Source organism: Gavia stellata, chromosome 27, assembly GCF_030936135.1.
Source record: "Gavia stellata isolate bGavSte3 chromosome 27, bGavSte3.hap2, whole genome shotgun sequence".
NCBI classification, from domain to species: Eukaryota; Metazoa; Chordata; class Aves; order Gaviiformes; family Gaviidae; genus Gavia; species Gavia stellata.
In genome coordinates, this window is record NC_082620.1 from 1,713,184 (window position 1) to 1,734,174 (window position 20,991).

Genomic DNA, 20,991 nt, shown 5'->3' on the forward strand with positions numbered 1-20,991 from the left:
GCTACGGATCGAGCCAACAATGCTGGGCACTGCCTGCTTGAAAACATGGTTCCTGTTTCCTTCTGGAAAAATCCCAGAGGATGGGTAGGAACAGCCCGAGGCTGCTGCACCTTTTCCTCCCACTCCTGTGAGCCCTGCACCTCTCCCAGGGAGGGGAGACGCCATCTCCCACCCCTCTGGGGAGCCAAAACGGGATATAAATCCCTCCCTGAGCACCACAAAACCCCTCTAGCAGCTCCACATTCGACAGACAGCCCCCCGAAACTCAGCTGCGAGGGTGCCCGGCGGTTCCCTGCCCAGATTTCGGGCTTGGCAGAAGGGGGGGAGACCGGGGGGGGGGGGTGCAGAGGGGGCCGGGGCAAACCCCAGTGTTTATGTCGGGATTTTTTTTAGCTGGAGTATTTATTAGTTTTTTTTAAGAAGCCGGTCGCCATCTGCTGGCAAGCTGCAGCGGTCGGGCAACGTGTTTGGGGGAAAGTTTAAGGATTTAAGGGCAGTTTCTGCTGTCTAAATGTTGGATTTTTTTAGGATTTTTTTAGGATGCTGGAAGGGGCATTTTAATTTTGCAGCGAGCAAAATTAAATGCAACCCTCACCCCAGATACCTTTGTATCGCTCAAAGCTCAAAGTAATACATTAGTGTGGTGCATATCCTGGCTACGAATGAGATAAAGCTAATGAATTAGTTTTATTTTGGGGAAATCTAGCTGGTTTTAAGGGTTGGAGCTGAAGTGGTCCCGCCAGCCGCTCAGGAGATTTAAGAGTAGCTGAGGGCTTAGATGGAGAGGTACAAATTGGCAAATTGGGGTGATGGAAGGACACACGGCCACCTCGATGCCTGCAGCGGGGACGCTGCGGTGAACGGCCGGGTTAATGGACAAGATTTGCTGAAAATAGGGTGGGTGCTTTCGTCAATCACCCCTAAATTAAGGGGGAAAACACCCCAAAACCACCAAGCTGTTTCAGCGTGGAACCGTACGTGCTGCTGACGCCTTTCCTGCGCTGCTGTGGCTTGGCGTGTGCTGTTGAGAAATGCTCTGGCTCCGTGGGGGGCTGTGAGTGTGCAAATGTCACACACACGCGTGTGCCCCCCGCCCCGTGCCTGCAGCCGGTCCTCCCGCCCGCCAGGGGGTGCGGGCGTGCGGCGCCCCCACCCCACCCCGCCGCGTGCCCGCCCCGCCGCACGTGGCCGCCTGCAGCGCCCCCACCGCGCATGCGCTCCCTCCCGCTTCCCGACTTGTCCCTGCGGTGCGCAGGCGCACCGGCCGCACGCCGGTAGGCGGTGGCGGCGCAGGCGCGCGAGGGGCAGCGGGCGGTGCGCGCATGCGCGGGGCGCGGGCTGGCGGCGGCGGCGGCGGAGGGGAATTAAAATGGAAGATGAGGAGGTCGCCGAGAGCTGGGAGGAGGCGGCCGACAGTGGGGTGAGGGCGGCTGCTTGGGGCGGCGCGGGCGGGCTCGGGGCGGCGGGGGGAGAGGGGGAGGCGGCGCGGCGGCGCTTGAGGAGGCGGTGGGGCGCGGCCGGCGGGGCGGCGGGCCCGGAGCGCCTGCTAGGCCTCTTAAAGGGACTGTGGCCTCGCTCGGCGTGGGGGGGGGCTGCAGCCCGGCCCTAACCGCTCCCCTCTTCTTCATCCCCCGGTGCCGGGGCTGCCGCAGGGAGCCGCTCCCTGCCCGTCCTTCCGCCCCCGTTTTCACTCGCTCTCCCAACGCCCCCCCACCCCCCGGCCTTGTGGGGCTGCGGACAGGGCGGTAGTGCCTGGTCAGTGCGGGTCGTAGCCGAGCCCGGAACAAAGCTCCTGCTGCCGGGGAGCATGCGGTAGGTGCTGGGGGGATGGCGTGCAGCCTGCTCCCTCTGCCGAGGGGCTCCGAGAAAACGTGCCTCCCCGGCGTCACGTTAGCCCTCGCAGGGCCTCTGGGGAGAGGCGGGTGGGCTGCATCTCGCGGGGTGTAGCAGGGGAGCTGGGGGTTCCCATCAAAAGCCCTTTCTCCCCTTTGCTCGAGATGAACGTGTTTCTTCATTACGACAAATTGTGGGGAGTCTGAGTACGGCCTAGTGCAGCTTCCAGTGTTGTAGCTGAAGTTCTCGCCTGCTTTTAATAACCGGCTCAATAGCTGAAGTTTTCATCACGTCTCTCATGCTGAGAGACTCTGAAGCACTTCTGTGTGTTGCGCTTGCAAAATAAAATCATTATTTTAGCAGGAGTGTGGGCGAGTGATCTGCGGGGTATTCACAACAGCATGACGAGAGAAAGGAAACCGTCTCTGCCAGGCGAACTTCTGTTTTAATAAGATCAGAGGGCAGGAGGGCTTTGTAACAATGACTTGGTGAGAAGACCGAATTTGATTCTGGTCAGGAGGTTGGATTACCGCTGGCCAGAAAGAGTGTAGCAAAATAGAGCCTGTAACTCAATGCCCTCGCCAAGCAGCGTGAGAGATGCCAGCAGCAGGCTGGCAGCGTAAGCAAAGCGCTCGCCCTCCCGTCTTGCCAATGCCGTGAGACTGCAATCATAGGAAGCCTCGAGGCGGGTGGCAGAGTTAATTCCGGCGCTTGTTAAATCGTTCCATGAAGGGACATAGCTTGTGTCTCGGGAGCCGATGATACCTGTGGCCTTGAGTAATGGTTTAAAATTGTAGGGCTGCTCAAATCCCAGCCATCAGTTGTCTTTCCTCTTTGTCCTTTCAGCTTGTACCATTTAGGCGTTCTTTTAAAGCCCTTAGAAGGAAAAATCTCTGTCACTTGTCCTTTCTCACATCCTTTTCCAGTCCAAACTGCTCAGAATTCGTGTTCATAAACTTGGCGGTGCTTGTGCTGCTGAGCAGAGAGATTTCTTGAGGAGCCGCTGCCACGCTTGCAGCTGCTTTTGCAGTTGTCGGGGCTTTGGATGTCTGCAAAAGCAGTTGGAGCAACGAGAAAAGTGAGCTGTCTGCAGCATGAGTTCTTCTTACGTAAGAGAAGAGATGGGAGCTGCCTTCTGGCATCCGTCATAGTTTAGAAAGGTCATTTTCAAACCCTGCCTGGCAGGAAGGAGACCCTCTGCTGCTGCTGATGGCTGCAGGAAGCAAAAAGCTAAGCTGGATGGAGCAGAGGAGAGCCTAACCTCGTCTTGTCTGGCATTTTTCGTGGTCTGAGTGGATGCCTGTGCAGTTGGGGACTGCAGGCTCTCTGTGCTGCCACAGAAATCAAAGCTACCGGAGGTAGGCAGGTTGAGAAAAGAGGAAGAGAGGGCAGGAAGAGGCTCCACTGTAGAGCAGACAGCGTGACTGACTTGCTTGTTAGCAGTTGAAAGAGATTTTGGGCACACCTGCTGTTCTCTGTGCCTCAAACCCTGCTGCAGTTGTCGGGTGGGAGAGCTGGGGAGCTGCCCTGACGAGATGGGCCTTCTGTTGAAGGTGTGAGGGGAGAAGTCATGCGTGGGAAGAATGTATGAGCTGGCCTGGTCCTGTCATCGCAGAGGGGGTTTTTTTTTGTCTTAAGGAATTTCCTGTATTTTCTTCTTCCACCTTTATCTTATTTGGTGTGAGTCTGAGGCAGCTTGAGACAGATCCCGATGTAAAGGTGTGAGATGTGATCGCCCTGGTCGGTACTCCAGAGGAATACGCAATAAAGCATTAAACATAAAACGTAAAAGACGTCAAGGAGCAGCTTTAAACACGTACTCTTCTCCTAATACCTTTCACAGTTGAGAACCCGAGTTGTTATTTTTTTAGCCCCTTCGGCACATCTCTGAGGAAACACTAGAGATGTAGCAGGAGATCCATGGTGGGCTTCTGAGATTCGTTGCCTGCTTCTTGGCATGTAATTTTTTAATATTCCACCCAGAGGATGTTCCTTAGGACAGGAAGGACATCAAAGTTTCAGCGCTGGTCCTTTTTTGTGTGTGTAGTTTTTGGTGTTAGGCTGCGAACTTCTACTCTAGATCTTAAAGAAGGCAGTTCTCAGCAAGAGGCAGTTTTGGGCTGACCAGAGATGCTGTGGCCTCCAAGTTATAATGTCACCTCGTTTAGCTTTTGCAGAGCTGACGTCCAAAACAGGCAGCACTAAAATCTGAATAGGGTGAGGGAAAACCCCAAAAAACCTGACACAGACTTTCTGCTTTGGTTTGGTCAGTCAGTAGCTGTAGAACAGATCCTCAAGGTTTTTTGGGTGGTTTTTTTTTTTTGGTCTTTAACGTGGCTTCTGTTTGTCTTTTAGTCTTCTGTGTCATCAGTATTACCCAGTGCTTGCCAGAAAAAGGAGCAGCTCCTTGGGTATGTGCCATCCCTCGAGTGACCATATGCCAAGCAGATCCCTCTGCTCCTGCAGCTTTGCCTACCCCAGGAGTCCTGCAGGCACAGCGGTGTTAATGCTGGTGCAGCAGAACTCCGTGGGGCCTCTAGACCTGTGTTATCTAATTGGTATCTAATTAAATCTTCGAAATCACTGTGAAATGGGGAGGGGTTTGCTTGTCTGTCAGTTACAGATGGAAAATCAGTGCGTGAAGAACGAATGAGTTGTCTAAGTTACGAGTAAGGATCGAAGTGCCAGGCTTCAAAGACCCAGTCTGGGTTAATAAACACTAATATGACTTAATGCCTGGCTTGTTTTTCTTTTATGTGGCCTAGCTGGCTTTAGGGAAGAGGGAAATCACAAATGAGAGGTCTATTTGTGACACGGGAGTCTATTTAACTGGTTAAACTAATAATTAAATGTCAGGTGGGAAGCTGGGCTCCGAAACTGGAGTGGAAGCCCTGTGTCCAGGGTCACAGGTAATGCTCAGCCCTGAGCTGGCACTCTTCAGCTGGATTGATTGCTTATTCCTTTGTGAACTAGAATTTGAGCATCGTCTTAATTAGTAAACTTATTTCAAGTCAGAATCCATGCAGATAAAAATATTAGTCTGGCAACCCACAACAGTTTAAAAAAAGCGATCCCCTTGTGTATCTTTTTTTTTCCACTCCAGTTTGCTGATGGACAGTTTGCAGGGCAGTTAGCTCCCAGCTGCTGCACACAACCTCTCTGCTGGCGCTTAAAACTTATCCTACCATAGTCCAGAGTCTCGGTCCCTTGGTTAGACTGCGTCTTGCTTCACCGATTGCCACCAGAAAGAGAAAACCACCCGATCATCTGATAACCAACCGCTTGGGGAGGATGTGAGCAGCCGAACATGGGTGGCTGAGCTTTGTCCCTCGTGTGTGGGGATGGTGATTGTCACCTGCTGGTGTCACGGCACTTTGTGAGGACCGTTCACCTGAGGTTTGCAAAAAAACCCCCTTGTTTCTATCGTCTCTAAATTGGTCGACGTGCAAGTGGCAGAGAGGACTGCCCGCCTTGGATTTCACCCTCCAGCAAAGACAGTGCATTCACTGGTTACAAAGGGCTGAATCGAGGTTTTTTGGCTAGGATTGCTTTGAGTTGCTAAATATGATCAAAGTACAGAGAAGTCAAAAGGAAAATATTTCAGAGTGTAACGCTGTGACCTCTGGTCTGCTAACTACTTGTGTGATCAGAGGATGAGTTAGCAGGGTTTTGGCATGAAGGAACTGTACACTGGAGGGAACCTGTGAGGATAACTGCTGATTTTTGATGTCAGGGCTGTGAGGATGGGTTTTGATTTCACGGACCAAAATGATTTTTGTAAAACTTGTACTGAATATTTGCTTTAGGTGTTTGTAATTGGTCAAAAAAAAATCTTGAAACTGGGAAACGGAAGTTTCTGTTCCTGCTGCTCAGCATTGCTTAGGCAGAGGTAGTTTATTTGATGAGAAAGCGATGCTTGTAGGTTGGGAATGAACAGGCACCTTAATACCATGAAGCGAATACCGGGTTTGGGATATTGCAGCAAGTCCTGCGTGGGCCTGCCCGGGTCACTCAGGAGCAGTCTCTGTTTCGTACCTGCTCTCGCCGACCTTGATGAGCATCTGGATGTGCTGACTGACCCTGCGCGGGGCTGTGGGTGCAGGAGACAAGGGTGATCCTCTGGATTAAGGGATGTACTGATGCCTTTGTGAAATAACGTGGAAATTAGAGGGCTTTTGCTAGGTTTTAGCCTCTGTTTTTTTTTTCCTAGATTGATAAGGGTGTAAATATATTCCCGATCTGCATCTCCGAGGAGTGTCTGTGCGACCTGCCTGCCGCAGGAGGTGCAAAGGGTGAGGAGGGAGAAGGAGCTGCAGCGCTCCCAAATGCTTTTCCCCCCTCCATAACATGCTGGGAATACCGTGTGGCGCCTGCAGGCTTGTTCCCAAAAATACTCTCGTGTCTTGTTTCTCAATATCCTAGCTGCCGAGAAGCGTTATCTACCTATGGAAGATGTAAACGCCAGTGCAGTTTAAAAGCATCTGTGGCTTTCTTGGGTACGGTCCACTGCCAGGATTTAACGTAAGCAGAGTAACTTGGAGAATTAATTAATGGAGCAGTCTGATTCCCAATAGCCTCAGGAATTGGAATGTTCCAGTAATTAATAGAAGATTAACTTATCTTCAGAGGAAAGAAATAGGTAGCTAACGAGGAGTCACCTCGGAGATATCTTAGGATTATCTGCTTCTGCTTTTACTTGATGGTGGTTTTGGTGAAGCAGTGAGTTAGATACTTGCAGCTGTAAGTTGTTGGGTACCCATGAACAGCTTTGGTAACCTCAGATGTTAAAACCTATTTTTTTTTTCCTAAAGAAGAGAACATTAACCAGGCCTTGAAGTTTATCTCCTGTCCTTTAGAAGATGTCAGAGTATCTGATGGTGCTTTTACTAAGCAGACGAGGCTTTGTTTTTAGTGTTGGTGTGGGAGGATGCAACTCTAAGCTAAATTCCCTCTTTCTGGGTTTGATCTTACACATTATTTGAGTGAGCAAGGGTAGAAGGTTGTGTTTGGGAATAATCTCCAGTAAATACATCAAAGAACGTGGTTAATGGTTTTCTAGAGCTGCATATTTGAAATGTTATCAAGTGTCTAGGAGAGCACAGCTTCCTTTATGGGTGACCATCCTGTGCTCTGTCAGGAGGGCTGGTAGGTATCTTCTCTCGATTTCTGCAAAGTAACCTAATTTTGGAGGTAGAGGGGGGAAAAAATCCTCCTAGTGTAAGGGATTTATAGGAAGCCCAAGTCTCTGCCTTGCTTTGATCATTCAGTCATGGTTACTCACTGAACTTGAAATAAAAAATAGCCAGCAGTTATCTTGTTATTCCTTTCTCCCGTATCAGTAGAGCTTGGAGCTGCTGTTATTTAGTCTATTTAGAGAGTCTTTGCTGGCAACGATGGAAGGATAATTCTTTATACGTGGGAAGGATAATTCTTTATACGTGTCCGACGCATTACAGTTATTCCAACAAAGTTCTTTAGACAACAGCTCGGGCTGACTCGGGCCTCTCACTCTGCTTTGCAATACGCTCGTGAACTGGGTTTGCTTGGGAACGTGCCTAGACCCCGTGTGAAACCGTGATCCGTAGGGGCATCCCTTCCTGAAGGGCATGTATCTGGGGTGTCGAGGGGCGCATCCATCTCCAACTTGCCAAAATTATCAGCTATATTGGTTATTTAGGATGACAGACCATAGGAGTGTCGGATCTAAGCAGCAGGTTTGTGTCTTAGTGTCTGTATCTAACTGCTTTCCAAGAGGTATTTTATTGATCCTTTTATGCGTTGCTATTTTTCTCAGGGTTAAAGGGTAGGAAGGATGGCTGTGATGGGGCTGGAGTTCAGTTTCCATTACGTCCTCATCTACAAATGCGGCTTAAATGTCAAAGAACAGTGTCTTCTTCATGCTGTTTGTTTGGGTCCTTTTTAGTATCTAGACATAATAGCCCTAAAAATAGTTTGTTGAGATTCTTTACTAATCTTTGGGGAGGGTGTTTTGAATGGGGGTGTAAATGAGGCTTAGTTTTTAGTTATATAAATAAGTTTGTTTGGGAGATGAAAGCTAGGAGAGCCTCCTAGGAAGATTAATAACTGTTTTTTGTACAGTGTGACCTGCCTGGCTACTGGGTACGTGCAGCGTGATGTCCTCAAAGGCCAAGTCTAATTGCCTCTCCTGTGAGCTCGTGCCTTTGGGTTGTTGTAGTGCTTCTGGCACTTGCCCTGTAAGTCAGCTCCTAATTTGATCTCGTCACCCACACTGCTTGGTGACAATGTGACATAGCAGTGGAAAGGGAATGACATCAGCAGACGAACAGATCTGTGCAGAGCAGCGGCAGGGATTTTCTTTTTTTTTAATTAAGAATAAGCCATGCCAAAGTGTTTCTGCTTCTTGAGCTTGTAGATTTGTGCAGCATGATCCCCGTCATGAACTGCTAGCTGTGTGAGGCTGCTCATGTCTTGGGTTGTTTTCGCAGGGTGATTAAAGGCTGCCCATTTGAATTGGCAGTGCTCTTCATGTTCAAATGCCTCCATACCTACAATTCCAAACATAGTAGTATTAAACACCGAGAGTTTGCAGTGCAGTGGCTTTTGCTGAGAAAAGGCTGGGTCAATCCCTGCGTTTAAAAAGAAAACACGACTTCTAACACATCAAGAGATGCGTGTGAGGTGGGGAGCTGCTTTTTTACGTTAGCCATCCACTTTGAATACAAAGGAAGACTTTTTCTACCCAAGAGTTCAGTGGATATCTGGAGGCAGCTGGAATCCCCTCAGCAGCACTGGGAGGATCGTGTAAGACTAATGGTTGTTTGGAAGGAGTGAGTGTGATACATGTATATTTGGTGGGGATGATTGTTTTATATTATTCTGCCAGGATTTCTACGTGTGGAGGAAGCCTGTTGTTTTGGAGAGTACATAGTGGTTCGAACAGCCGTTGATGTTATAACTTGGAGAATATTTTAGCTGCCTGTTACTTTGCTCCTTGGTGAGGAGCTCCCCAGGTGTGGAGCGACTGTCGAGCCTGCATGCAGTGGCTTATGAACCAGGACTGTGCCCATTTGCTTAGCGGCTGCTGGCAATTGCGGAGGGATGAGAGGCGAAAATACAGAGTATTTTGCAAGAAGTGGTCTGCAAAGGAATAGGAAGGAGTGAAACTGAGACTCTAAAGGGCTCATTTGGGGAGGGGTGTCAAGATGGCAGAGTTTGAAGGATTCCTTCGAGTAAGTTTGCATGTGTTGAACAAATTAAAAAGCTGGTGGTTTTTTGTTTTTTTTTTTTTTTTTCTGGTAGGGGAAGCTGCAGGTTCTGGCGTCAGAGGATGCAGTCGGAGGAAGTGTGAGGGTGTGAAGAGCTGTCCAGCAGCTCTCAGAGTCAGTGTGACAGTCATGTTAATCAGAGTGTTTTTCAGATGCTGAGGTCGAGCTGACGCTTTGCAATTACAGGATCTCGTAGTCCGATGTATGGACTGTGACTTTAGCCCCAGGACTGACCTGCAAAGCCACCAGGAATGTAGAAATGTGGCTTTTGTCAAAGCCATCTCTCCTCTGCCAGGAAAGAGAGGGGAGAGCAGAATGGGGCCTTCCTCGCGGCTACCATGTGGCTCGTCATACTTTATTTCCCCATGGTCCTTGCTGCGGGCTGTAGAGCTTGTCTGCCCTAGTCGAGTGGTTCAGCACTGTGGTTCTGAGTCGCAGCTGGCTTCGTAGTCGCTGTGCGGTGCTGAACTCTAAGTGAAATGAGTTGAGATGCTCTTGAGCATGCTTTCCCCCCCTCTCCACCCTGTCTTCCTGTCGTTCCTCTCCCCCACGCGCTGAAGTATTTAATAAGGGATATTTAAGGAAGCTTCCTTCCAGTCCACCACTTCCAGGAGGCCCTGGGGAGGCGGGGTTAACTATTTGAGTTTGAAAAAGTGTTTTAAAGACTATTCTATAGCCGGATATAACCTCTTCTGGCGTGGCGCGGGCAGATGAGCTAACCCCTTCCCCTTAATTGGACTTTCATTGTTTGCCGCCAGCCGCTCTACAATGTCTCCATCCTTGCTGGGATATCCGTTTCCCTGCAGCCTGTTCCTGGACAGCCATTATTCTGTCTTTGCAGGCAGCTGATGCGCATTTTCTCCGTCCTCCTGAGCAGCATTGCGATGGGATTTTCTTCCCAGTCCTCTTGAAGGAAACTGCAGGTGTGTTTGCCCTCGATGGGAGGCTGTAGCTGTGACCTGGCCTTCAGCTCAATGTCACATCAAGCCCCTGGCTGGTTTTGTCCTTACAAATCACCTGTCACTTCCCAGTACAGAGTTTGGTAGAAAATTCAACCTCCCACCCGCCGTTTGTCTTCCCAAAATGGTTTGTAACTATTCCCTTCTAGGTGGAAGCTACTGTGGGCTGTTGGCCCGTGTAGCTGTGTGACCAAGAGCAAACACTGTGGTTTGGCATCTTGTAGCAACTTGCGTTCATTCCCTGCTTACTGGGGCATCGGGGAATTGCCGTGCGAACCAGTTTCTTCACTGGGTTGCGCCTGCTGTGGTTTTTGACAGCAGGGTAGGCTCCGCTGGCAGCAAGCTTTCAGTGTAGTTAAGCAAACCGGCCTGAAAAGTAGAGCAGCTGTGTCCTGCCAGAAGCTTGGAATTTCCTTCAGTATTGCCAGTTATCAGCTGGCGAAACTAGGACAGTCTCAGGTAGTTTTCTTTTTCTCCTCTTCATTGATGATGAAATAAAACACGTAGCTGTTTCGGAGGCTCTTTTATAATAGCATCAGCAGTCACGAGAATCTAAAGAGTATCAGCGAGGTTGGGGAAGGTTGCCTAAAGAGAGACTGGGGCTGAAAGCTGGCTTTATTTTTCTATTTAGTAAAGTGTCTCTGCATAATTGCTCCAATTGCAAAACGTAAACACCTTTGCTAAGGCAGATGCAAGCCTTGGACAGAAGTTGACATGCTTAAAGCCATGCTCTGTTGGCATTCAGGGGTGATTAATAAGTCTTTCCGCCGATTGATGACTCGGCAGCTGTGTTGCAAAGGGAAGGAGAAGCGCAATAAGGCTGTGCTCCGGCGAGTTCTTGGGTGCATGTCAGGCAGGGCAGGGACTTTTTTGTGAAGGAGGGTTATTGCAGCAAGCAGCAGGAATGCGGACCTGCCAGCTAGTCCTCCGAATGGCTGCTGGCTCCGGGGCTGAGCTGCCCCACTGAAATCAAGCGCATGGACTGATGTAGATCACCCCGGACGGTTGCTGCTGCTGCTTCTCTGCCCAAGAGGTTTGGTGCCGGTTCCTGCTTGGATCTGGGAATACCTTGCTGCGTATTCCTGTGGCTCTTTACCCTTAATAGAGCTTTCTTGCCAGCTGAAGTCCTTAAAATGAAAGATGAGCGCCTCGCAGTTGCCCTCTCACCGCTACAGGCAAAATCCACAGCCTGCTGTAGGTGTATTAATGGCTACGCTAGAATATAGGTGGTGGCTTTGCTTTTCTCTGCTTCTGGATTTGCAAGTCATCCTCAGACGGAGGCGCACGCTCTCTCTGTCCCCTTTTTAGTATCGCTGTACGGAAGGGTGAAATTAAATGTGTGCGCAGCCAGGCTCAAACTCCTATCTCCAAGACGAGCCTTCAGGATTTTATTTTTATCTCCTTCCTTTCTAGGAAATAGACAGACGGTTGGAAAAGAAGCTGAAGATCACGCAGAAGGAAAGGTAATGATGCTGCGTGGTTCAGTAAAAAAACCTTATTTTCCTGAGGTGCCGTTGGACATCCGAAGGCCCGGGGAGCGGGAAGAGTGGGGCAACGGCTTCAAACTGAGCAGAGCGCACGGGGTTTGAGTTCAGAAATAGGGAATCTCTGTAATCATGCCACTAGATGGCCCTTTCGATCCATAGCAGGGTAGCGGAAAGCTTCTTGAGAGTGATTTTATTTCAGAGCCGGGTCTTCCAGACGGGATGTAGCTACAGCTATGGGGAAGCCATTTAAGAAAAAGACACTCAAAGGAAGAAATGGGTGAGTCAGGTAATCCCAACTCATGGCCTTAAATTGGCTTGCCATGTCTTGCGTCAGTAGGACTTTCTTTTCCTGCTTACTTCGGGTTGGGGCGGGGGAGTGTGTGTTACTGTTTTCTAGCAGAAATATTTCTAATCACTTCTGACAAGGCTTTTGTTGTTGTTTCCCCCCCCCCTTTGATACTTAGTAGGCTGCTTGGAGTCATGGTATTACTTCTCTGGGACTTCTGCCCAGAGAAGGGACCATAAAAAAATTCAAATGGTGAGACGGGGGCCGAGGCTGGCTCTGAGAAGTGAAATGGCAGGGTTGGAGCGGAAGGCCGGGTATCCTGGTGAGAGGAGCCCTAAAAGTCCTTGCAGGGAATGGAATCAAGGTGCTTATGCCTCTATCTCCAGATAGAAGTGCTAAAACTTTTGCCCAGCATCTGCTTCCCTTTCCTTCGGTCCAGTTTAAAGATGTTGAGTGCACCAGGGACTGGTTTTCTCTCCCTTCCTGAGCTAACCTTGTGCAAACCCTCCTGCTGCTCTAGTTTAGGGTTTCAAATGTAACGAGGTCTTTAATTATTACAGGCTGCCTTCTTAATCATGGGAATGACATCTGCCAGGGAGGAATTCGCACGCAGAGCGAAAAACATGCTTGCTGGAGAAAACAAGTACCAACCAAATGTTTTTCTTTTAAACAGTAGAAAGTCAAAATCTCCTCCTAAAGTGCCGATCGTGATTCAGGACGACAGCCTTCCTTCAGGTCCTCCCCCGCAGATCCGCATCTTGAAGAGGCCGACGACCAACGGCGTGCTTAGCAATCCCAACTCCGCCAGCAGACCGGCCTTCCCCGTGAAATCCTTGGCGCAGAGGGAAGCGGAGTACGCAGAAGCCAGGAAACGAATATTGGGCAGCGCCAGCCCCGAAGAAGAGCAGGAGAAACCCATTTTGGATAGGTAAGAAACCCATTTTGGATAGGTGAGAGCCGCCTTCCGTGCTGCGGCAGCTTTGCCTGCGCTCCTGGCAAACACCTTCCTATCAGAAGGATGGGGACGAGCTCCTTGAAGAGTAAAGTGAGGCCAGCAAGGAGAAAGGCGTGCTCTGTTAGCAAGTAGGGCATCATAAATCTCAAATATACAGGAGTTAAAGGAAGTGCAAGTGCCTGATAAAGCCAAAAAGGTTATCTTAGACCCTCGAAGAGCATGCTGGGGGTATAGGGAGGAGCACGGGCAACCAGAGTTACGCTGGCAGGGCATATCCTCATCTTTGCTGAAGTTTTTGACTTAGGGGAGCTGCCGTGTGCAGACGGGAGAGTTGAGCTTCCGCAGTCTTAAATGAATGCAGGTTATTTGAAGGCACTGTGCTCTCCCTGTAGTTGCAGTTGAGAACAAGACTCCCAAATCTTTGGAGAGAAAGTTGCATTTTGGTGGCATTCCCCATCCCAGGGAGCAACGCGTGTCCTGTGGCCGTGGCTTCCCACCGAGGCGGGTGGGGGAGTGTTTGCTGAAGGCATACGGCGTGACGCAGCCGTCTTGCCTCCGCCTCTGATCTCCTTTCTCCTTGCAGGCCGCCGAGGATCTCCCAGCCGGAGGACACCAGACAGCCCAACAATGTGATCAGGCAACCCCTGGGTCCCGATGGCTCGCAAGGCTTCAAACAACGCAGATAAACGCGGGCGAGAGACGCTGCTGCGGAAGGCAGGGTCCGCCGCCACGGGTCGCACTGCCGTGGCGGACAAACGGACTTGAGCAAAGGGAACTACCTGGTTTATTTGCACTGTGATTTCCCCTTTGCTCTGCCCACTGTGACCTTCAACCCCACGCACTGTGACCTTCCCCTCTCCACCCACTGTGACCGGCAAACCGAGAAGGGCTGTCCCCAAGTCGCTGGAAAATGGAAGGGGACGAGGGGAGGGGGGTTATAAAGGACTCGGACGGGTGCAGAGAGTCGTGTGGGTGCCACTTGGGTTGAAGCTAGCGCCAGCAATAATGTTTGTTGTACTCATAACCTGGGATTTAAGGAAAAAAAAAAAAAGGGAAGCCTCCCCAGACGCGCGTGTGTCCTCATCACTTTAGGAGCAAGTTCTGTTTCAAAGGATCTCTTTTAATTTTCTTTTTTCTTGTTTGTTTTCTGTATATCAGATCAACGGAGTGCATGGGAAGGGTTTTAACTGTTTGTTTTAATTGAGAGAGGTAGTTAAGTGTTCGAAAAGGAGTTTCGATGAATTTCTGCGACTTTAATGGCTCGGGTTTGGCTTCTCCTTCTCTCTTTCTCCTGCTGCCAAGCACGTGGAAGTGGACTCCCGGATACCTGGCCTTTCCGATCGCCTTGGGAGCCGGCGGAGCCCGACGACCTAGTTTACATCTTGCACCCGTTAAAGCTTGGCTAGTATTTTCTGCTGGCTTTGAGGAAAAGCTTAAAATACATCTTTTTTTGTTTCTTTTTGTATTTGGGGAGAAGGGAACGTAGACGGATCCCGTGAAAATGCCTGCTGCCCGGCCGCTGTGTGCGGCAGAGAGTGCCAGGTGGCGGAGAATTAGGGCTCCGTTGCGAGGAGGAGAACGACCGGCACCGTTCCGGTCTGTGAAATAAATACGTGGGGAGGAGGCCCGCTCCGCACGGCCCGTGCTTGGCAAGCGGCTGGCGTAACGACGGGGAGCGGGCTGTCCCGAGGGCCCGAACCTGAGTGGCTGAACGACAGAGCGAAGGCTCCGCTCCATCTCTCGGTTACGGTACGAGCCACCTTCGCCTCTGGAAATTGCAGACGTCGGGAACAAAAACCGCCTCGGATAAAGCCTGGATGATTCCACCTCCCTCTTCCTGGCGGCAGCTGGCTCCCCGCGAGGCTTCAGGGAAGGGATTTTCCTCCTCCGGCTCCTGGGAAGAGGACAGGGAGGCTGGTGGTCCGCAAGAACACGGATGTTCCCCCCCGCCCCCGGATGAAGCTGACCTACCTTAATATCACTTAATATCGAGGGATTAGATGAACACTAAATGCTCTTCTTGGAGGGGACGGTACCTAGAAAACCATTTCTGGTTATCGGCGGATTATTCTGTACGGGTGCAGCCTTCCCTGCTGCTTCGTGCTCAGTAGGTTCAAGGGTAAACGAGTAAACCTTGACATCTTCAACGTGAAGGGAAGCGGCCATACAAAAAGACGTGTATGGAAATACGGCTTAAAAAAACCACATACCGGTAAAATAAAACTACCTGTGTATAAAAAGAATCTGCTAGAGCGTTAATTAGCTGATTAAAGCTGATTAAAGCACCGAGGACGGTGGCGAGGTGGGGACGGACGGGCAGACGTCCCCCGGGCATCCCCAACCGCCGGCGCTTTTTTGGGGACGGTCTTATTTATTCTCCCCGGGCTGGTGGTCAGGATGAGTTCCCCGGGGGGGAGCGGGAGGGAAGAAGGACGTTGGCAATAACCGTAGTCACCGCGCCTTTCCTTAATTATTACTAAAAATAGCTTTTAATGGCCAAAAAAGCCCCAAATCCTCCCGGTTCCTGGTGTAGCTGGCCAGTGTTAAAGTTGCCACCATCTTCGGCACCGAAATCTCCGTCTTTGGCACCGAAATATCCCGGCTCCTCCATCCCAGCGACCAGGATACGTCCCGCCCGCGGGCAGGGCTCGGCGGCGTTCCTGCGGGAAGCCCCTTCATCCCGGGAAGGTGGAGGATAAACACGGTACCACGTGTTTTCACCCCAAAACGTGCGCCGAAGAGAAAACGTTTTATAAATTGTATTTTAAATAAATGTCTTTAAACTTTTAATGACTTTTTTTTTTCTCCTTTGTCCCCGTCTCTCGCAGGGGCTGCTGCAAGAGGGTCGTTTCAGTGGCAGCTTAAGCTCCCAGCGCGAGTAGATCCTTAAAAATTCGTCAGGAAGGTAAAATCTGGGAGCGTTCGGCAGTAATTGTGCCGGTATTTACCCAAAAGGGGGAAATTTTGCCCCATTTTTAGGCTCGCTGGGGAGATGTGGTCCAAGGAGGGTGGGAAGTGGCAGTGCTCAGAGGGAGGATGTGGTTTCCAAACCTGGGTGTGAGCTGTGACCTTGCTGCCTCTCACCGTGGAGGATCAAGGAAGCGATTTTAATTTTATTAATTATATATTTATTTTGTTTTTGCAATGTGCTGACCTCCCCCCTCGGGCGTTGGGCTTGATAACCGCCAGAGAACATGAGCCAAGGCTGTCAGGGTGCCTCCGGCCAGGGTGAAGAGGGGTCAGGGTGCACTGGCAGCTCCCGCAGGCGCTGACTCCCTTTTAATTCTTATTTTTACGTGTTTTGGGTTTTTTTATGAAGGTGAAATCGGGGAAAAAATGTGATTTTTAGTGACTTGGCGTTGCTGAGCGGGGAGGAAAGGTGCTACAGGAGCAGGCCCGCCTAGCAGTGTCCCCAGACGGGGCCGGGCTGGGAGCTGGCGGCAGCCGGGCGCTCTGCAGCCGCTCCCCGCGACCGCGTACTGGTTCCCAGTTCCAGCAGCCCCCTGGGACCAGTTCCCCCCCGCCCCCCCCCCCCCGACTTCATTGCAGGGAAGCCTCCCCCTCGCCAGGGGGCGCTGCGGCGGCGGGTGCGGAAGCCCCGCCCCTCCCTCCCTCCGCCCCGCGCCGCCCGGGGGAAGGGGGCGGTACCATGGAGGCGGGCCGTACCATCGAGGCGGGGGCCAGAGCGGCGGCGGGCGGAGTTCCGCCGCGATGGCGGCCATGGCAGGGGAGGAGGAGGAGTACGAGGCGGTGCTGTGCGTGAAACCGGCCGTGCACGTCTACCGGGTACCGCCGCGGGCCTCCAACCGCGGCTACAGGTGGGGCCTGCCCCTCTCCCCTGACCCCTGTCCTGCTGTGGGGTGGGCTGCCCCACCTTGGCTTACATGGCGTCTGTCGCCTCCCTCCCCACAGGGTGTCTGCTCCTCCTGCCATGGGGCTGTGTGGGGTTTGCCTCCTCCCCGTGGGGCGTGTGGGGCCTCTCCTCGCTGTGGGGCAGCAAGGCTTGCCCCTCGTGAGGTCTCTCTGCCCCTCCACCCCGGCCCCACACCCCCAGTGGGGCATCTCCATCCCCCCAATGTCTTTTGGGGCTCCTCTCCCCTCAGCCCGGCCTAAAGGCTGGCCTGGCAGAGCCGGGCTGTAGCTAACGCGACTCAGCACCTCCAAGAAACTGCTTTTGAGCTGGAGATCCTGCAGAAGGGGAAGCGAAACCTCTTCTGCAATTCTTGCTGGGACCCGACGCCTGGTTTTGCCGGGGGGGCAGCTGGTTTGGGGTGAAACGAGAGGTGACGTGACGGATCTACCTCCTCCTGCAGCGAGCGCGGGTGCAGGCGGGTTCTTCCTTGCGCTGCTTTGGTACTGTTAACAAGGAGAGTCGAGCAGACGAACTCCGTGATACCTTATGGGAGCGTTAAAATAGGTCGGTGGTGGTGTCTGGGACGTGAGAGGTGTCTTAGACATCCGTCGCCGTTTCCTCTTTCTCCAGAGCTGCGGAGTGGCAGCTGGACCAGCCGGCGTGGAGCGGCAGGCTGCGGATCACAGCCAAGGGCAAGATCGCCTTCATTAAGCTGGAGGACAAGACCTCGGGTAAGGAGGAGGGAAGGCAACATCTCTGCGCCTCTTCATGGGGAGGAAGATGGCGCAGAGACGCTCTGCCCTGGCGTTAATCTGCTCTCCTTTCTTTTTTTCAGGAGAGCTTTTTGCCCAGGCACCGGTGGAGCAGTTCCCTGGCATCGCTGTGGAGAGCGTGATGGACTCCAGCAGATATTTTGTCATCCGGATCGAAGACGGGAACGGTATGTTGCAATATACAGGGGACAGGTTGGAGGAATCACCTCAGAAAGTCTTCAGTGCCCTTGCTGCTCGTATTTGTGAAGGATTCCTGCTTTCAAGGGCTAAATATTCCCTGCATACGGTGATAAAGGGACAAATTGTCTCACTCCCACATGCCAGCTGTGCTCTGTCCTTCACCTTGAATAAAAACAGTTTAATTTTGCTGCTCAGCATTAGCGTGAGGACGCCTCCGTATGCAAGATCATCAGCGTGATGCCAACCTCTGCTTTGACTTGCTTATGGTCATTTAAAAGCTGGTTTTACTAAGCCTGTACGTGCAACCAACACGCTGAGGATATCTCCAGTCCTGTATCTCAGTCTCCAGAGTCCCAGCTCCAGCTGGAGGAGGCGGCAGGCACAGGGGTGTGCGGGACAGGCTATTCCCTTCCTCTTTCTCCGCTGCTTTGCGATTCCAGCCCTTACTCTTCCTCCTTCCGCAGGCCGTCGAGCTTTCATCGGAGTGGGCTTTGTCGACCGTGGGGATGCTTTTGACTTCAACGTGGCTCTCCAAGACCATTTTAAGTGAGTTTATGCCTCTCCCTGTGTCCTTTCGGCTCGACTTTTTTTGCGGACGCCTGCCAGAAACGGTGGGGGAGAGGAAGCTGTGAGCTCCTGTCGCGCTTGAGCGGACAAGCATGGTGTAAAGATGTGGAAACACCTGTTCGTGTGCGCAGCCTTTGTGCAGGCAGCTCTCCCCCTCAAACATTTCCTAGCAGGCTCCTAAACTTGGCTTCCCAGTCCAAAATTAGGCAGGTTTCCTAATTCCTTTCCTTCTCTTCATGTACCACGGGTAAGGGGCTGCTCCTGAGGGGCTGGGACGCTGCTCCAGCTCCTGGCATATAGTGGGGCTTTGCGACAGGATGGAATGCGCTGCTGGCTGGAGGATACATGCGGCTCAAGCACTCACAGCCGCTGATAGGAATCATTCCCCCAGCGCTACCTGTAGCACGTCGCTCCGGCAGGCAAGATCTCGGATCACATCCAGCGCCTTTAAAGAGCTGCTGCCCGACAGAGGGGATGATCTTGGGCAGGATTTGTCCGGGAGAGCCTCGGGCTGGTGGTTGACGTGTCCTTCTCTGCTTATTTAATTCCTGCAGATGGGTGAGGCAGCAGAGCGAGCTGGCCAGACAGGCCGAGAACCCTGATCAGGGACCCAAACTGGATCTGGGCTTCAAGGAGGGGCAAACCATCAAACTCAACATTGCGGTGAGGGGCTTTTCTGGCTAAATCCGCTCCCAACGTTTCCCTTGGGTGGCACAAGAGGAAGTGGTGGCTTCTCCCTGAAATCCCCGTGCAGGAGGAAGCCCAGAGCAGAGCCCTTTGTGGTAACACTGTGTGCAGTGATTTGCAGAGGGGTTGTGTTGTAGTTCCCGGTTACAGAACCGGGTCTGTGGGTTCGTGGTGGGGATTTGGAGGTAAGAAACATCTTTGGTTTGACCCCTTTTGCTCCTCCAGCAGTGGGACATCACAGCACAGCAGGTTTTTTTCCCCAGAATAAAGTGATTTGGCTTCCTGTGAGCCATGGCTGGGGGGAATCATGCTCCAGCTCTGGATTTAAACATGACACCACCCAAATTTCCCTCTCTTCTTTCAGAACATGAAGAAAAAAGAAGGAGCAACAGGGAACACCAGACCGCGGCCAGCGGGTCCTGGGGGCCTGAGCTTGCTCCCACCGCCTCCCGGAGGAAAATCTTCTGCTCCGCTTTGTCCTTCCGGAGAGCGGCCATCTTCGCTGTCCGCTCCCACCCAGCTCCCGGGCACTCCCATCACAGGTCCGTGGTCATGCAGCGATGACTGTAAAGCTCTTTAGACTCCATTTTATCCATCAAAGATGGGAAAACAGAGCGGGAAATCTGGCAATAAGAGTGGGAAATAACTCCTGATGTTTGTTTTCTCTCTTCCTGACTTCCCTGGCCACCGACAGACTCCCTCTTGTCCTGGCCGCAGCCCGCTGCTGCTCCCTCTACCGCCGCCGCCGACGTCTGGGGAGACTTCGCCAAAGCTTCGGGGTGAGGCCATGTGGGGTTTGTGCGTGGCGTGGGTGATCCCCGCAGCGTCAGAAAACCCCCATCCGGACCAAATCCCACTGGTTTTGCTGAAAACCCCTGCTGGGGTGGGGGCACCGCTCCATCCAAACACCCGTTGGGGATTTAAAAGCGGCTCTGACAAGAGCGTGTCGCAAATTCCTCGAGTTCAGTGCAGGTCTGTGGGCGCTGCCTTCCTCTTCCTCCCAGCGCCAGAGGCATGCCCCGTCTTCCTCCACTGCTCTGGGCTGCTCTGTGCAAGGGGGGAGAGTTTTGGGGCAACCTCGGAGGACCCATTTGCTGCTGCCCAGCTCCCTCCCTGTGTGCCACAATCCCTTTCAGCGTCTAAAACCTCTTTTTTTCCCCCCCTCTTTTTCTCTCTCTCCAGGTCGGCTTCTAACCAGACTCAGGCAAATGCAGGCTGGGTTCAGTTCTGACCCCAGCCCCTCATACGCTCTTCCCTGCTCGGGTGCTGGGATCGTCGCGATTCCTTCAGGACCAAAGCTCGGGCTTCGGGACACCCCGCTCCTGCCCTTAAATCCCTCCCCCGGGATCAAAATGCTGAAATAAGTGCCGGAGAGCAAATGAACACGTGCCTTAAAACACTCCACAGCATTGGGGGCCTTTTATTTTCTACCTGGATTGCAGCAAACCTCTGAGGCTTCTCCTTTTGCAAAAAAAAAGCCGTTGGCTTCATGGCCTCTCCGTAATAACGAGAGGGTGAGCAAGTGCTCACAGCCGGAGGACTTTTGCTTGTAGCGCTGCCCTAATTAAGGTAATTTTCGCCAAAGGTTTATGCGATAGAGCCTCCTTGGAGACTTCTCCGCTTTCTCCTCACATATTTGGGCTGGATAAATCCTTCCCTCGGTGGGGACCATCCTCCTGGAGACGTCTTACCTGCAAAATCCAGATGAACGCGCTGTCGAGACACCGAGCGTCACCCCGATTTCCTCCCCCCCCAAGCGCTTAACTCGGTGATGCGGGAGGTGGGGAGCCGGACTGCTGCGTTTCCATGCTGAAATTCCGAATTTCTTGCTCTGGGAAGGTTTATGTTTTTTTTTCTCCCTCCTCTATTTTGAAGATGGATTTTTACTTCTTTCTGCGGACATTTTATTAAGCCTTATATGCAATGAAGGACAGAACGGAGTCGGTCTCTTTGACAGAGCTGGGGTTGAGATTCCTCTTTAAACAAATAAATATTTTCTTACCTATTTATATTAAGGCCTTTCAGTGTACGAAGTCCTGCTTATTTTTTTCAGTGCCTCGGATTTTTATTATTTCCATTTCCAACTGGATGACGAGCATTTTGGTTTCAGAGCTTAACTGTGCCTGGCAGTGAGCGTGCAAACCCAGGTGAGAGATGTAACACT

At 51.9% G+C, this 20,991-nt stretch overlaps 2 protein-coding genes across 3 annotated transcripts; both read left to right on the plus strand.

The window, feature by feature from the left end:
• The first annotated feature begins 1,365 nt into the window (after positions 1-1,365).
• Positions 1,366-15,610, plus strand: LOC104262012 (SUZ domain-containing protein 1). 2 transcript variants are annotated; one of them, XR_009484499.1, is made up of 5 exons: positions 1,366-1,420; positions 11,453-11,502; positions 12,486-12,740; positions 13,351-14,979; positions 15,596-15,610. XR_009484499.1 is itself a non-coding variant. In XM_059830009.1 (4 exons), exons 1-4 carry the CDS (start codon positions 1,370-1,372, stop codon positions 13,451-13,453), a joined length of 459 nt encoding a protein of 152 aa, XP_059685992.1. In that variant the 5' UTR covers positions 1,366-1,369; the 3' UTR covers positions 13,454-15,202. The 2 variants fall into 2 exon arrangements, 1 of the variants encoding a protein (XP_059685992.1); XM_059830009.1 differs by lacking the exon at positions 15,596-15,610 and having other exon boundaries at positions 13,351-15,202.
• An 868-nt stretch (positions 15,611-16,478) lies between these two features.
• On the plus strand, positions 16,479-20,301 carry LOC104255904 (adaptin ear-binding coat-associated protein 2-like). The gene is made up of 8 exons (XM_059830033.1): positions 16,479-16,585; positions 17,251-17,351; positions 17,456-17,560; positions 18,038-18,119; positions 18,695-18,803; positions 19,192-19,369; positions 19,522-19,606; positions 20,010-20,301. Exons 1-8 carry the CDS (start codon positions 16,479-16,481, stop codon positions 20,056-20,058), a joined length of 816 nt encoding a protein of 271 aa, XP_059686016.1. The 3' UTR covers positions 20,059-20,301.
• The last annotated feature ends 690 nt before the right edge of the window (positions 20,302-20,991 follow it).

Coding starts and splice junctions, on each gene's coding strand:
- LOC104262012 (XM_059830009.1), top strand. CDS start 1,370: ATGGAAGATGAGGAGGTCGCCGAGAGCTGGGAGGAGGCGGCCGACAGT. Junction 1,421..11,452: donor AGGAGGCGGCCGACAGTGGG/GTGAGGGCGGCT, acceptor CTTCCTTTCTAG/GAAATAGACAGACGGTTGGA. Junction 12,741..13,350: donor GAGAAACCCATTTTGGATAG/GTAAGAAACCCA, acceptor TTCTCCTTGCAG/GCCGCCGAGGATCTCCCAGC.
- LOC104255904 (XM_059830033.1), top strand. CDS start 16,479: ATGGCGGCCATGGCAGGGGAGGAGGAGGAGTACGAGGCGGTGCTGTGC. Junction 16,586..17,250: donor GCCTCCAACCGCGGCTACAG/GTGGGGCCTGCC, acceptor CTCTTTCTCCAG/AGCTGCGGAGTGGCAGCTGG. Junction 19,607..20,009: donor GACTTCGCCAAAGCTTCGGG/GTGAGGCCATGT, acceptor CTCTCTCTCCAG/GTCGGCTTCTAACCAGACTC.